The 15004-nt window shown below is 41.1% G+C and overlaps 1 protein-coding gene across 3 annotated transcripts in view; it reads right to left on the bottom strand.

Annotated features, from left to right (window-relative positions):
• The window catches only part of LOC128743631 (sex-lethal homolog), a 395363-nt gene that overhangs the window by 269501 nt on the left and 110858 nt on the right, over positions 1 to 15004 (bottom strand). For 2 of the 3 annotated variants that reach the window (XM_053840243.1, XM_053840245.1), the window contains exon 3: positions 10857 to 11132. In XM_053840243.1, the coding sequence (XP_053696218.1) occupies positions 10857 to 11132 (276 nt within the window). The remainder of the gene's footprint in view (positions 1 to 10856; positions 11133 to 15004) is intronic. The other variant, XM_053840244.1, reaches the window with a different exon arrangement.

Raw genomic sequence — 15004 nt, 5'->3', positions numbered from 1 at the left:
GGTCAGTACACGGGTATTCAAATTTATTTAATGAAATAGATCAAATATTGGATGATTCAGCAAACAGTGTACTGGTACCACGGCGGGCCCAAGCTGACAGCTTCATAGATGGGCTCAAGCTGACAACCGAGTCGGATGCGGAAATTATTAAATTTTGTTAGTTTTAGTTTGATTTTAGCCAAGGTTTTAGCATTACATAGCCAATGGTAGGTAGGCAATTGATGCGAAATGCATGAAACTGTGAAAATGGTTAGTTAAATTTGTTTTGTGAAATCGTTTTGCGTTTGCCGCCTTTTTCATGTGAGCAACGAAAATATGACGTCATATCAGCCCCCTGACTGGTACCTAAAGGTACCAGTACACTGTTTGCTGAATCATCCAATATTTGATCTATTTCATCAAATAAATTTGAAAACCCGTGTACTGACCCAACCAAATATTCGAACAAATTTTATTTTTCAAAATGTCGCCGAGCTTTTCCAATAAAATTTGGCGGTTTGTTAAACAGTGTAATATGCCAATCAAATTAAATTTGTTTTCGTAACATTTTGCGCTGTTCGCCGGTTTGTTTGCTTGAAACTTATCAAAAAAGCTCACAATGTTTATTATTTGAACTGCTGTCAAAATCGAATTTGGTACAGGAAAAATCGTGCAGAAAGGAAGTTTTGCAAAGGAAATGACACTGGAATAAATCAGGACATTATTAAATCAATAGTGAAAAGTTAAAAAGATTATGAATAATGAGGAGATCACTTAATAGACCTGTTTTTCGAACATGATTTGTTTAACGGGAAAATAGCAGTCATTAACTTTTCGTCGGAGAGCCCAATTTCGAAAGCAGTTTTTGGACCCTATAGCTGGGGTCTGGTTGTAAAAAATATAAATACTGCCTTCTTCTTGCCAATCTGAACACAGCGAATATATTTTCATTAACAGAATTTTTGTTTCAAACAAAAAAACTGCTTTTGAAATTGGCAGAATCGATGACGACTAATTTCACCTTAAATACCCTCTAAAATTAGGCACTACCACGTATATAATACTACATATGTGAAACATTATTCTAGTAAATCTAGTAAATAGTCAGCATGTAAACGTTCATTTCAGGATCGAAAGGCTACATTCTGTTTCTGTTAACATGGATAATTTACTAGAAAATATGAACAATAATTGTATGCATATCCACCTTTTCGCGCGCTTAATGGCGGCTAGTGGGTACGTTTTTCGACAATGTTTATTTGCTTTTGGGAACTCCGCTCACGTATGCTTGAAAGTTCTACAACGACAATTAAGGCTGGAAATATTAACTTAACGTGAACAAAGCTGCCAAAAGTATGCTAACGTTTTCCGAAAGTTGTATCCACTAGCCGTCATTACGCACGCGAATAGGTGGATAGCTGTGTGACATTCAATTTTATTCTGGCTTTGTGTGTCGCAAGTAGTGCGCTGTAATCGCACAGCGATGCGCTATCCAGCATTTTACACCATCTGCCATAATAACGGACGGTATCAGGATTGCTAATGTGCGACTAATACAGTGGTTTGTGTGCATCGTGAAAAATTTTTCGCAGCGAAAAAAAATTTGGAGATGCAAACAAACCGCGTATACGTATACGCGGCGAACTGTGCGTGCGGTAAATGTCAGCAATCTCTATAATACGTACTAGTACTTCATAAACTATGTACATTATAGCAAAAATTAGACTGCAAAAATGAAATACTGCGGAAAAATAATGTCCCAAATTTATGTGCATGCATAAATTTGGGACATTATTTTTCCGCAGTATTTATTTTTCTTGAATAGTAGGGGTATAGATTACCGGGTAATAAGCGCTTGATTAACTGTTATTCAACAGAAATATTTGTTGGATATATCTGGCATCTGCTTACGACCTTTTGAAAAGTTGGTGCCGAACTTATTATATACCAAGCAATGCCTTTATGTAAAGAGCATTTTACGTGACAAAGCGACATACTGACTTGCTGATATCGATGTTGCGCTTTCCCTGTGCTGTGCTGGTACTTTGACAATCCGCAGATGCCCCACGGGAAAGCAAAACAGGGGTGACATTGCGCATCTCGTTTCGAGTGATTTTTGTTCATTTCGACCACGTTAAACAAATGGGCGTCTCGAACGAAAATCACTCGAAACGAGATGCGCAATGTCACCCCAGAGCTGTCACAAATACAGATATTTGTGCATACATAAATTTGGGACCCATCAATTATTTCAGTTGCTGTGATTTCTGGCTCTACTAATGTTCCTGAATTTTAAAGTAGTCCATAAACTATTTATGATATTTAAAAGAATAGATTGAGAAAATTAAATACTCCGGAGAAAACGGTAGGGTCCCAAATTTATGCATGCACAAATATCTATTTCTGGCAGCTGTGAAGCAAAAACATTATCAGGAATGTTGTTATGGTTCGTAAAATGGTCAATTCGGCTGATATTGGTATTGGACAAAAGCGACACGGCTGACATTGGTATTGCTATTAGTGATGTCCGAAATGTTTAATTATTCGATTGCCGATTAATCGATCGAGTAGGCACTGGTCGATTAGTTCAGTATTCGTGCTAGTAGTAGTGTTCGACATCGGAACGAAAATTGAGGTCCGGGTTCCGGTCCGGTAAAAATCGGCACGAATTTTCTTATTCCGGTCCGATTTGGCTCTGTTCCGGTTCCGGAACCTGCATGCACATAAATTTGGGACATTATTTTTCCGCAGTATTTCATTTTTGCAGTCTAATTTTTGCTATAATGTACATAGTTTATGAAGTACTAGTACGTATTATAGAGATTGCTGACATTTACCGCACGCACAGTTCGCCGCGTATACGTATACGCGGTTTGTTTGCATCTCCAAATTTTTTTTCGCTGCGAAAAATTTTTCACGATGCGCACAAACCACTGTATTAGCGCACATTAGCAATCCTAATACCGTCCGTTATTATGGCAGATGGTGTAAAAAGCTGGATAGCGCATCACTGTGCGATTACAGCGCACTACTTGCGACACACAAAACCAGAATAAAATTGAATGTCACACAGCTATCCACCTATTCGCGTGCGTAATGACGGCTAGTGGATACAACTTTCGGAAAACGTTAGCATGCTTTTGGCAGCTTTGTTCACGTTAAGTTAATATTTCCAGCCTTAATTGTCGTTGTAGAACTTTCAAGCATACGTGAGCGGAGTTCCCAAAAGCAAATAAACATTGTCGAAAAACGTACCCACTAGCCGCCATTAAGCGCGCGAAAAGGTGGATATGCATACAATTATTGTTCATATTTTCTAGTAAATTATCCATGTTAACAGAAACAGAATGTAGCCTTTCGATCCTGAAATGAACGTTTACATGCTGACTATTTACTAGATTTACTAGAATAATGTTTCACATATGTAGTATTATATACGTGGTAGTGCCTAATTTTAGAGGGTATTTAAGGTGAAATTAGTCGTCATCGATTCTGCCAATTTCAAAAGCAGTTTTTTTGTTTGAAACAAAAATTCTGTTAATGAAAATATATTCGCTGTGTTCAGATTGGCAAGAAGAAGGCAGTATTTATATTTTTACAACCAGACCCCAGCTATTGGGTCCAAAAACTGCTTTCGAAATTGGGCTCTCCGACGAAAAGTTAATGACTGCTATTTTCCCGTTAAACAAATCATGTTCGAAAAACAGGTCTATTAAGTGATCTCCTCATTATTCATAATCTTTTTAACTTTTCACTATTGATTTAATAATGTCCTGATTTATTCCAGTGTCATTTCCTTTGCAAAACTTCCTTTCTGCACGATTTTTCCTGTACCAAATTCGATTTTGACAGCAGTTCAAATAATAAACATTGTGAGCTTTTTTGATAAGTTTCAAGCAAACAAACCGGCGAACAGCGCAAAATGTTACGAAAACAAATTTAATTTGATTGGCATATTACACTGTTTAACAAACCGCCAAATTTTATTGGAAAAGCTCGGCGACATTTTGAAAAATAAAATTTGTTCGAATATTTGGTTGGGTCAGTACACGGGTTTTCAAATTTATTTGATGAAATAGATCAGCTTGGGCCCGCCGTGGTACCAGTACACTGTTTGCTGAATCATCCAATATTTGATCTATTTCATTAAATAAATTTGAATACCCGTGTACTGACCCAACCAAATATTCGAACAAATTTTATTTTTCAAAATGTCGCCGAGCTTTTCCAATAAAATTTGGCTGTTTGTAAAACATTGTAATATGCCAATCAAATTAAATTTGTTTTCGTAACGTTTTGCGCTGTTCACCGGTTTGTTTGCTTGAAACTTATCAAAAAAGCCATCATAATCACTTCTGCTTGTAAATCCTACAGTCAACTCTATGAACAAATTTCGAGTTGCGCTCAACAGCTGTGTTCGTTTCGTCTACGGACTAAACCGTTACGCAAGAGTCAGTCATCTCCACCATAACCTAATAGGATGTCCGTTGAATAACTTCTATGCATACCGGTCTTGTGTCTTCTTGTGGAAACTTGCCAAAACGCAGACTCCACCAGCGCTTTTCCAAAGATTGACTCCGTTTCAAAATCGTCGTTTGCAGAACTTTATGATTCCATTGAACAACACGGCAGGCTACGCAAGCTCAATGTTCGTCAGAGGTGTGGTAAATTGGAATATGATGCCAACAACAATCAAGCGTTTGACTTCGGAAGCAAATTTTAAGAGGGGCTGCCTCGAATTTTGGAACTCTAGATAAAATTGATAATGATTAGATAGTTAAATGAGTGATAGTTTTAATATTAAGTGAATTGTATATATAACGATTTAATTTACGGAGGTAGTATTTTAAAAGGATTATCTTACACTACCAGATAATAAAAGTAAACTAAACTAAACTAATGAAATGGTTTAGTGAAATATATTTTATGATTGAATTGCTGTCAAGCGCAATCCAGAAAATTAGTACAGAAAGGCATTACTATGTCTATTGTACTATGTGAAACATTACTCTAGTAAATGAATAGTCAAATTATTACAATTAATAGCGTACTAGCTGATTGAATTATTTTCTTGATTGTACTACATATGGTCGCTTTCGGTTTTATAAATAAACTAAAACTAAATATGAAATTTATTTAACTGACGTTTTATTAAATTGCCTGAGCATACAATTGCTGTTGGGCTCATTGTTCTCGTTGCTGTTGAGCCTGGCGAGGAGGGTGATGGATGAGGAGAACGCTGCGCGGGCGGCCAAGGTGCGCAGTGCCACACGTCAGAACGTGGAAAGGAACAAACAGAAGAAGATGCAGCGAAACCAAATCATTTGGGAGAAAAAGCGCTACCTGGAAGAGCAGGAATATGCAGAGTTGGAACAGCTGCATCGTTCTCGGGAAACGCGAAAGTTCTACCAGAAACTGAACGGATTCCGCTTTGTGCCGCCTATAAAGTGCTGTCCCAAATCATTTACCGCCGTCTGTCACCAATTGCGAATAGATTTGTGGGAACTTATCAAACCGGCTTCTTCGAAGGTCGGATACCTACGACGGATCAAATATTTACACTGCGGCAAATCCTTCAAAAGGGCCGTGAACATAGAGTTTTCACGCATCATCTATTCGTTGACTTCAAAGCCGCATATGATACCATTGGCCGAAAATAGCTATGGAAAATCATGGACGAGAATAGCTTCCCCAGGAAGCTCATCAAACTGATTAAATCTACGATGGATGGTACACAATGCTGTATTCGGATTTCGGGTGGATTGTCAACTTCATTTGAATCACACAGAGGGCTTCCTCAAGGTGATGGTTTTTCATGCCTGCTGTTCAACATAGTCCTACAAGATGTTATGAACCGAGCGGATATCAACACGCGGGGCACGATATTCAACAAATCTAGTCAATTCGTCTGCTTCGCCAATGACATGGATATTATCGGTAGAACATCTGTGGCTGAACAGTACACCAGACTAAAGCGCGAAGCAGAAAAGATTGGGTTAAAGGTAAATACGTCTAAAATAAAGCACATGCTGGCCAGCGGAACCGAGGCCGAACGACACCGCTTGATCGACGGCGATGAGTTTGAGGTAGTCGATGAATTTTTCCACCTTGGCTCACTGGTAACGGCGGACAATGATACCAGCCGTGAGATTCGGAGGCGTATTATCAGCGGAATTCGTGCTTACTATGGGCTTCACAAGCAACTGCGGTCGAGCAGACTAAGTCCCCGTACAAAGCGCACCCTGTACAAGACGCTTATTAGACCGGTTGTTCTCTACGGGCATGAAACATGGACGATGCTCGAGGAGGACCTGCGAGTGCTCGGAGTTTTCGAACGACGAGTGCTAAGAACGATCTCCGGCGGCGTACAGGAGAACGGAGTATGGAGGCGGAGGATGAACCATGAACTCGCACAGCTCTATGGTGAACCCAGTATCCAGAAGGTGGCTAAAGCCGGACGGTTACGATGGGCAGGACATGTTGCAAGAATACCGGACAACTGCCCTGCAAAGATGGTGTTCGCCTCAAATCCGGTAGGAACAAGACGACCAGGAGCACAGCGAGTATGATGGTTAGACCAGGTGGAGCGAGATCTGGCGGAGAGTACTCGGTGTCCGAGGAATTGGAGAGCGGTAGCCCTCAACCGAGTTACATGGAGAATCTTTGTTCAACAGGCTCTGTCTTAGAACGGCAAGCCACCTAAGTAAGTAAGTGCTGTTGAGCCAGAATCACAGAACTGGAATGAACGATATTTGGTGATTGGAACTGTTGTTTGCCATTAAGCATCAGTGCCAGTGGCCCCATCCGCTGTTATTGTGGCTGTAGGATGGTGGAGTACAGTTACATCTGATGGTTATCTACAAGAAGAAAGTTGCGATTTAATATCTAAATTCAACGTATTCTACTCACTTATATAACATTCATACCTATAGCTGACGGGATCAATTTAGTTTGGTTGCCACCGCTGGGCTGAGTCTTGCAATTCATTCTGATTAAATTTGCATTAGCATCAATATCTTGGCAGCTATGATTCATAGAAAGTAAGAAAAAATTAATTGGTCAGTTTTTTGTATAATTAGCCGAAAAGGTGTTACCTGCAGGGCCACATTTATATTGTGTTGGAGACGTGGACATCCCTACATCGTTACTGTCGGAGACGTCGACATTCGTAACATCGTTACGGCCAAGCTCTCTGGTCACAGTGACAGTTGTTATCAGTTGATGCTCACCAGTGCAGACAACAGGACGTTCATATTCCTGTTCCCTTTTACCGCGAAAATGAGACTTGCACAATTGTACCTCGTTATATTTCAATAAAGTTAAGTTTTAATTTGTTTAATGTACGGGTCGTGTTCTACATTCATTCATATCGGTCACCTCCGAACGCGAACCGTAACAGTGGCGACGAGTAGTGAATCGCGGAATTTACTCATCAGTCAAAATTTCCTCACCCACGTGGACCCAAACAGCAGCAGCAACCACCGGGAGTTAGTCAGTTGCAAGGCCTATTTCAAGCAACAGTAGGTCAAAAGCATCCCACAATGCAGCATAATGATGCAATTCCAGCCGGACAACCATCTCCAGATGCACCGTTCGTCCATTTCTTCCAGCAATTGCTGCAGCAGCAGCTGATCTTCATGCAACAGCAACAGCAGCAGCTAATACACCAGCAACAGGAATTCTTCAAGAACGTTATGTCGTCCATATATGTCCAGGTTCTATCAAACCCTGAGATAATTCTCGATTCACTGGCGAATAACATAAAGGAATTCCACTACTGTCCAGAGAACAACAACATTACCCTGGAACATTTTTCGGAAGACTGCCAACGGTTGATGTGTTCAAAACGGGACACGGCAATGATGGAATCAACACCGACGTCATCAGTTCAGTATATCGGTCGAAAACAGCAGTTCTCAAATCGTCCGTCAAAACCTTCAGTAAATTCTGGCATCAGTGCCGAAACCATACCAGCTACCCCTTGTTGGAATTGCGGCGCAATGCACTTCGTCAAAGATTGCAATTCCAAAGTCACGAATGCGAAGAGTGCGGTATCATCGGGCACCGTGAAGGTTATTGTTCTAGTGTAAAACAAAATCGGTAAGCAACACACCGTAAACGCCAGCAGCCAGAGAGATACGAAACAAAAGCAGTAAATCTATCATTGAATGCAGCAAACAATAAGCGCCGGTACGTACAGTCGCAGCTCAACGGTGTGGAAGTGCAGCTTCAGTTGGACACTGGGTCCGACGTCAGTATTGTTTCAAAACAAACGTGGGAGAGAATAGGCAGACCACCAACATCACCTGCTAAAAAAGTAGTGACAGCAACGGGAGATCTTCTGCAGTTCCTGTTCAAATTTGAGTGTGATACCTGCATTAATATTTATGGATCAAAAGGTCTGTGCCATAAAGGAGAAAGGAAAAAAAAAACCTGCATTAATAATATTCATCCCCAAAGACAGTTTTATGTTGTGAAGAAACCAATTCAACTTCTTGGCAATGATTTGCTCGATGCATTCTCATTATGCACAGAATCGATCAGTGAATATTGCAACAACATTGTTAGCCAAACACGGCATACTCAACAGTTCTACCCCAGGAAAAAGATCACCAGCATACATCATATCCAGAACCGGTTTGAAAAAGCTTCGTCCACCGTTATTTATTTATTGTTGTTGTTTACAGTCTTCAGTACAGTACAGACTAGTATTACTCATATAGATCTAATTTTCTGATTTAATTATTGCACTGCTAAACCTACTTTTGCTAATATTAAAGTCAAATAAATGGTTTACTTCATTGAAATGCCTACAACAAGCATGAAGCGGGTTATTATGGCCATACGTTGTTCGATGCGTCGGGGTCCAAAGTAACGCGTAATTTCGCAGACTACGACGAGGCACGTGGATGTCAACTGCTCCAGGAGGTAACTTCTATCGACGGCCCCCGTTAGTAAGTAAATAAAAAAATATAAAATAAATTTTTATAAATAATCTTCGCGACAATACTCTTCTTTCTGCTAGCGTACTGAGTCTTATTAACCGGAAACGATTTTCATAAGCAGGAAGGTGTAGCGGGTTCTGCCATGGCAAACGGCGCAGAGCATACCGAATGAATGCACGTTGAACGCTTTCAATTTATCGAGTTTTCTTATTCCGACTTTATTCCGGTCCGATTTGGCTCTGTTCCGGTTCCGGAACCTGAACAGAGCCAAATCGGACCGGATCATTAGTCTTTATTGTCGCAATAACAAAGTTCGTGCCGCCTTTTAACCGGACCGGACCGGAACCCGGACTTCAATTTTCGTTCCGATGTCGAACACTAGCTAGTAGTATTCGACTATAAATATTCGAATATTTCGTTAAATTATTCGATTAATCTTACGATTATGAACGATTAATGGGGATTATTCTCATTTTTTTTAATCTTATTTAAACTATTCGATTAATGAATTACTCGTGCCGGCAGTATTCGATTACAAATTATTCGATTATTCCATGCTGTAATCGATTAATCGAGAAATTACCGGACATCACTAAATGTAGAAATTGAATTTACACTCAAGTCGCTTTTCACGCGAAGGATACGTCCCGCGTAAATCAAAACCGCGTAAATTCCGAAAACCGCGTAAATTCTGAAAACCGCGTAAATTCCGAAAACCGCGGGAAAAAAAACCGCGTAAATTCCGCGTAAAAAACCGCGTAAAAAACAAAATTTCGCGTAAAAAAACTGTGGATTTCAACACTACGTGTAAAAATAGACGTTTTGAGCACATCCGCGTAAATTCCGAAAACCGCGTAAAAAACCGCATAAATTCCGAAAACCGCGCAAATTCCGAAAACCGCGTAAATTCCGAAAACCGCGTGAAAATAGTCGCGTAAAAAGCGACTTCAGTGTATATAGATCATTACACGGGAGCTCCTAACCACACATTTTTGACAGCACTTGGTGGTTTGTTTACGTGGTGTTAAATTTTGAATTGAGTTTTCTATCTTTGTCCGGCAGATAATGATAGAAATTTATAGTTTTTATTGAAGAGAAAGTGCCTTACATGCATTTTACAGAAATTGATGCAGTAATCCTTCACGAAATTTCAAATCGAAACTGCTGGATGTGACAAAAACATGTAAACAAACCACCAAGTGGTGTCATTTGACGGCAAAATGACGTCATCGCAAAATGATCTATAAATTGCATTTTTTCATACCGCAGTAATTTGTATTAATTATTTTGAATTAATAATAATGCCTGTATTAAAACGTGTTTAAAAAAATTAAAATGGCTTTCAGCTTCCTGTTCAATGAATGGCCTCATTTTCCGAGCGTACTTTTTTTTGCGTATTTGATCTGTTTGATCTGCACAGAAATCTGCTGGCGCAAACATTTTCGGGACGAATGTATTTGATAGTCTCACGAATTTCATGCTGTTTTGCAAACAGTGTACTGGCCCCACAAAATATGTCAAAATTTATTTGATTTTGTAACACGGGTAACGTCTCAGGTCGAATTTTTGACATCAAATTTGACAAACAGTGTACTGGGCAAGACAAATATGTCTGTCGAATACCAAAATTTGCCCAAATTCTGACAGGAAGAAAATTTGACGATAAAGCAAACAGTGTACTGGTACCTAATTTAATCGCTATTTTCGGTTTGTTCCTCCAGCATCAGCTGTTCTCCAACATGAGGTAAACATCAGCATGTATATACACGCGTATTTCGTGTTCGCTAGTGTAGGTGCTTGAGCTGTCAGAAAGCTCTATATATTGGTAAATCAGTCTCAACAATCATAGTCTTCATATAGAACTGTGATTATCGTACAGTGACCCTTTTTGTTTATTTAAAAACGAATATATAAAATATTAAGTAAACATACCTTCAAATCCCTCATGACTCGACAACTTTCGATAGCACCCATGGTTGAAAACAAGGAATAAAGTTCACGTTCGGTCATGTCCTGCGGCAAGTAGTTAACTATAAGGTTTGTTCCACTGTAATTACCACCGGAGCCAGAATTAAATGCTGATACTAAATTTGTGCTAGAAGATGACATATGTGACGTATTGCCAAATGTGTTGCTGGATGTCATTTCGTGAATCCGCGGCCGTGGAGTATAATTAAAATCGGAGTCCTGTCCGCACGCATAGTTTGACTGGAATTTTTTAAGGAATTTGAACTCAAAGATTACCGTTGTTAATTAGAGTAAAGGCAGATACTGGCGAAAATACACTTTTAATCGATGCGAATTCAATCTGAGGGCTGGTAAATTATGTAGACGAGAACGCATTGATGAAACTGAGTACCGTAATCTGGGGGCTAATTGATCACCGCATTGGGATGAAATCGATCAAGCGTACAACTTAAATAACCGAAAAAATTTAGAAGTGTGCGTGTGTGTGTGTTTGTGTTTTTACCTTTGTTATACTATAACAAAGTTTTAGGAATTGGTCGAAAAACAAACAAGTGACTCGAGGCCCGAAGGGCCATGTCACATATATCTGAGAGAGAGGAGCCAGCTCAGTGACAGATTGATTGTTTTCGTTGTCTTCTTCTTATATTTCATACAGAAAAATCAAGCTACTCGGTTGACAGTGACAGTTCATGCCCGGTTTTCACTGACAGTTCGATGCACAAAAACAGTCCCAGCTGGCTTCTCTCTCAAGCATATACCATTCGATAGGGTTCGACGAACTGAGAACTGTGTGTGTGTGTGTGTGTGTGTGTGTGTGTGTGTGTGTGTGTGTGCGCGTGTGTGTGTGTGTGTGTGTGTGTGTGTGTGTGTGTGTGTGTGTGTGTGTGTGTGCGTGTGTGTGTGTGTGCGTGTGTGTGTGTGCGTGTGTGTGTGTGCGTGTGTGTGTGTGCGTGCGTGTGTGTCTTTTTTGACGTAGGACTAAGTCTTTGTTGACTATACTGGGACTGGGTTGCACTTTGTGAAAACGAAAATAGAAGTATAACGTCTGAAAGATTTCAAATGGTAATAACTACTAAACTATTGAACGAAACTGAATAATTTATATGTCGTTGGATAGATAAAATGACAAGCAATTTTATGGCGGGGGCTAGAGAGCAATTTTAAGGAGGGCGTAAGAGGGCTCCTATACAAATGAAACACAAAGGGACTAGCCGGTTTTCCATACAAAAAATGCCCCCGAACTTAATTAAATTATGCAATGATTCAAACAAAGTACGTGACCTGGGGAGCATTTTGGCAAATTTTCATATCATTAGATGCCATCTTGAATCAGTAATGGCGGCTAGAGTGAATTTCATTTTTCGCAGTTTACTCCGAAACCAATTATCATAAAAATCTGAAAAAAAATCACAGATGTTATGCTCACTGCAGCACACATTTCCATTGTTTTTTGGAAATTTTCCGATGCGAATATCACAGTAAAAAAATCGAAAAAGTTTTCAAGAGCATTTTTTTCAGTGTTTCAAAGATGGCGCCGCTTATTTTTTTTCATAAAAAAATTGTTCTATCAAATGTATAAATATTTTTTTTTGATTTTTAGAAAATGTGGATAAGGGTCAAATTTTCTTTTGAAAAGTTCAATATTAAAATTGCTCTTATATGTAGTTCAGGAATACGCCAACAGGTTACTAAACCAATGCTATGCTTACACTAATGGGAATTTAAGATGACTGGCAAATTGCATTAATTGGCCTAACGTCTTACGGCAAGGCCTGCTCAGTATAATTTCTCCATCTGTTTCGGTCCATGGCAACTGATCTCCAGTTCCGCGGGCACCCAGTGCTCGCCAGATTTCGCTCCACCTGTTCTTGCCACCTCGCTCGCTGTGCCCCTCTTCGTCTTGTTCCTACCGGATTTGATGCAAAAACCATTTTTGCAGGATAGTTGACCGGCATTCTAGCAATATGTCTTGCCTAACGTATCCGTCCAGCTTTAACCACTTTTTGAATACTTGGTTCGCCGTAGAGACGCGCGAGCTCGTGGTTCATTTTTCGCCTCCATACGCCGTTCTCTTGCATTCCGCCAAAGATAGTTCTTAGCACCCGCCGTTAGAAAACTCCGAGTGCTCGTAGGTCCTCTTCTAGCCGTGTCCACGTTTCGTGCCCGTAGAGGACAACCGGTCTAATTAGCGTTTTGTACAGTGTGCACTTTGTACGGGGGCTCAAATTGTTCAACCGCAAGTGTTTGTGGAGTCCGTAGTAGGTCCGACTTCCGCTGATAATACGTCTTTTAATCTCACGGCTGGTATTGTTGTCCTCTGTTGCCAGTGAGCCAAGGTATACGAACTTGTCGACTACCTCGAACTCATCCCCGTCGATTACCACGGTACTGCCCAAGCGGGCCCTGTCGCGCTCGGTCCCGCCCTCCAGCATACACTTCGTTTTGGACGTATTTATCTTCTGTCCAATCTTCTCTGCTTCGCGTTTTAGTCTGGTGTACTGATCTTCCACCGCCTCAAATGTTCTGCAGACAGCATCCACGTCGTCAGCAAAGCAGATAAATTGACTAGATTTATCGAAAATCGTGCCCTGCATTTCGATCGCCGCTCGTCTTATAACACCTTCAAGCGCAATGTTGAATAGCAGGCAGGAAACACCATCTCCTTGTCGAAGTCTCCTGCTAGATTCGAATGGGTCCGACAATCCACCCGAGATTGCCATGATAAGTCTAGTAAGCTTACCCGGAAAGCCGTTTTCGTCGAAAATTTTCCATAGCTCTTGTCGGTTTACGATATCATATGCGGCTTTGAAATTGATGAACAGGTGGTGCGTGGGGACCCGGAATTCGCGGCACTTCTGGAGGATCTGCCGCAGGGCGAAGATTTGGTCCGTTGTAGACCGACCCTCGATGAAGCCGGCCTGGTAACTTCCTACAAATATCGATGAAATAGTCGATGAAAGATGACTTGGGACAACACTTTGTAGGCGGCATTCAGGATAGTGATGGCTCGGTAGTTCTCACAATCCAGCTTATCACCTTTCTTGTAGATAGGGCAGATAACCCCGTCTTTCCATTCCTCCGGTAGTCGTTCCGTATCCCAAATCTTGACAATCAATTGATGCAGACAGCCGGCCAACTTGTCCGGGCCCATTTTAATAAGTTCCGCTCCAATGCCATCCTTTCCCGCTGCTTTGTTGTTCTTCAGCCGCTGGATGGTTTCTTTAACTTCCCTTATCGATGGGGGTGGCACATCTTCGTTGCTTGCTACACCAATGTGGTCACTTCCTCCGCTATCATGGTCTTCCGCCTGCACGCCATTCAGGTGTTCATCGTAGTGCTGCTTCCACCTTTCGATCACCGCACGGTCATCAGCCAAGATACCTCCATGTTTATCTCTGTACATTTCGGCCCGCGGCACGAAGCCTTTGCGAGATCCGTGCTGCCTCCGCTTCTGTTTGTATCCCTCCACATTCTGACGGGTGGCTCTACGCAGCATTTGTACCCGCGCTGTGTTCTTCTCAGCCAATATCTGCTGGCATTCCTCGTCAAACCATTCGTTACGTCGATTCGGTGCCACACGACCTAGGACGTTCTCCGCTACGCTGTTAATGGCTGTTTACATGGCATTCCAACAGTCCTCAAGAGGGGCTTCATCCAGCTCACCTTCTTGCGGCAGCGCAGTTTCGAGAGATAACGCGTAGTTTTCGGCGACCTCCGGTTGCTTCAGTCGCGCTAGATTATACCGTGGCGGGCGCCGGTATCGTATGTTGTTTACAACAGATAGTTTTTGACGTATCTTTACCATCACTAGGTAGTGATCCGAATCAATGTTAGCGCCCGGATAGGTTCTGACGTCGATAATGTCTGAAATGTGCCGAGCATCTATCAGGACGTGGTCGATTTGTGATTCTGTCTGGTTGGGTGATCTCCAGGTGTACCGATGGTAGAGGTTATGCTGGAAGAAGGCACTACGTATGATTTTTGGAATTACCCCCTATACCAGCTACCTTCCTGAAAGACCACACATTTCTTTCAGTGTTTTAAACATGGCGCTGCAGATTTTTTCATCAATAGAAAACGAAATCGATTGTGTGAATTATATATTTTTCGAT

This window comes from Sabethes cyaneus, chromosome 3 (genome assembly GCF_943734655.1).
Source record: "Sabethes cyaneus chromosome 3, idSabCyanKW18_F2, whole genome shotgun sequence".
Taxonomy (NCBI): domain Eukaryota; kingdom Metazoa; phylum Arthropoda; class Insecta; order Diptera; family Culicidae; genus Sabethes; species Sabethes cyaneus.
Note: the sequence above shows the minus strand (reverse complement) of the source record. Positions and strands in the feature narration are given on the sequence as shown.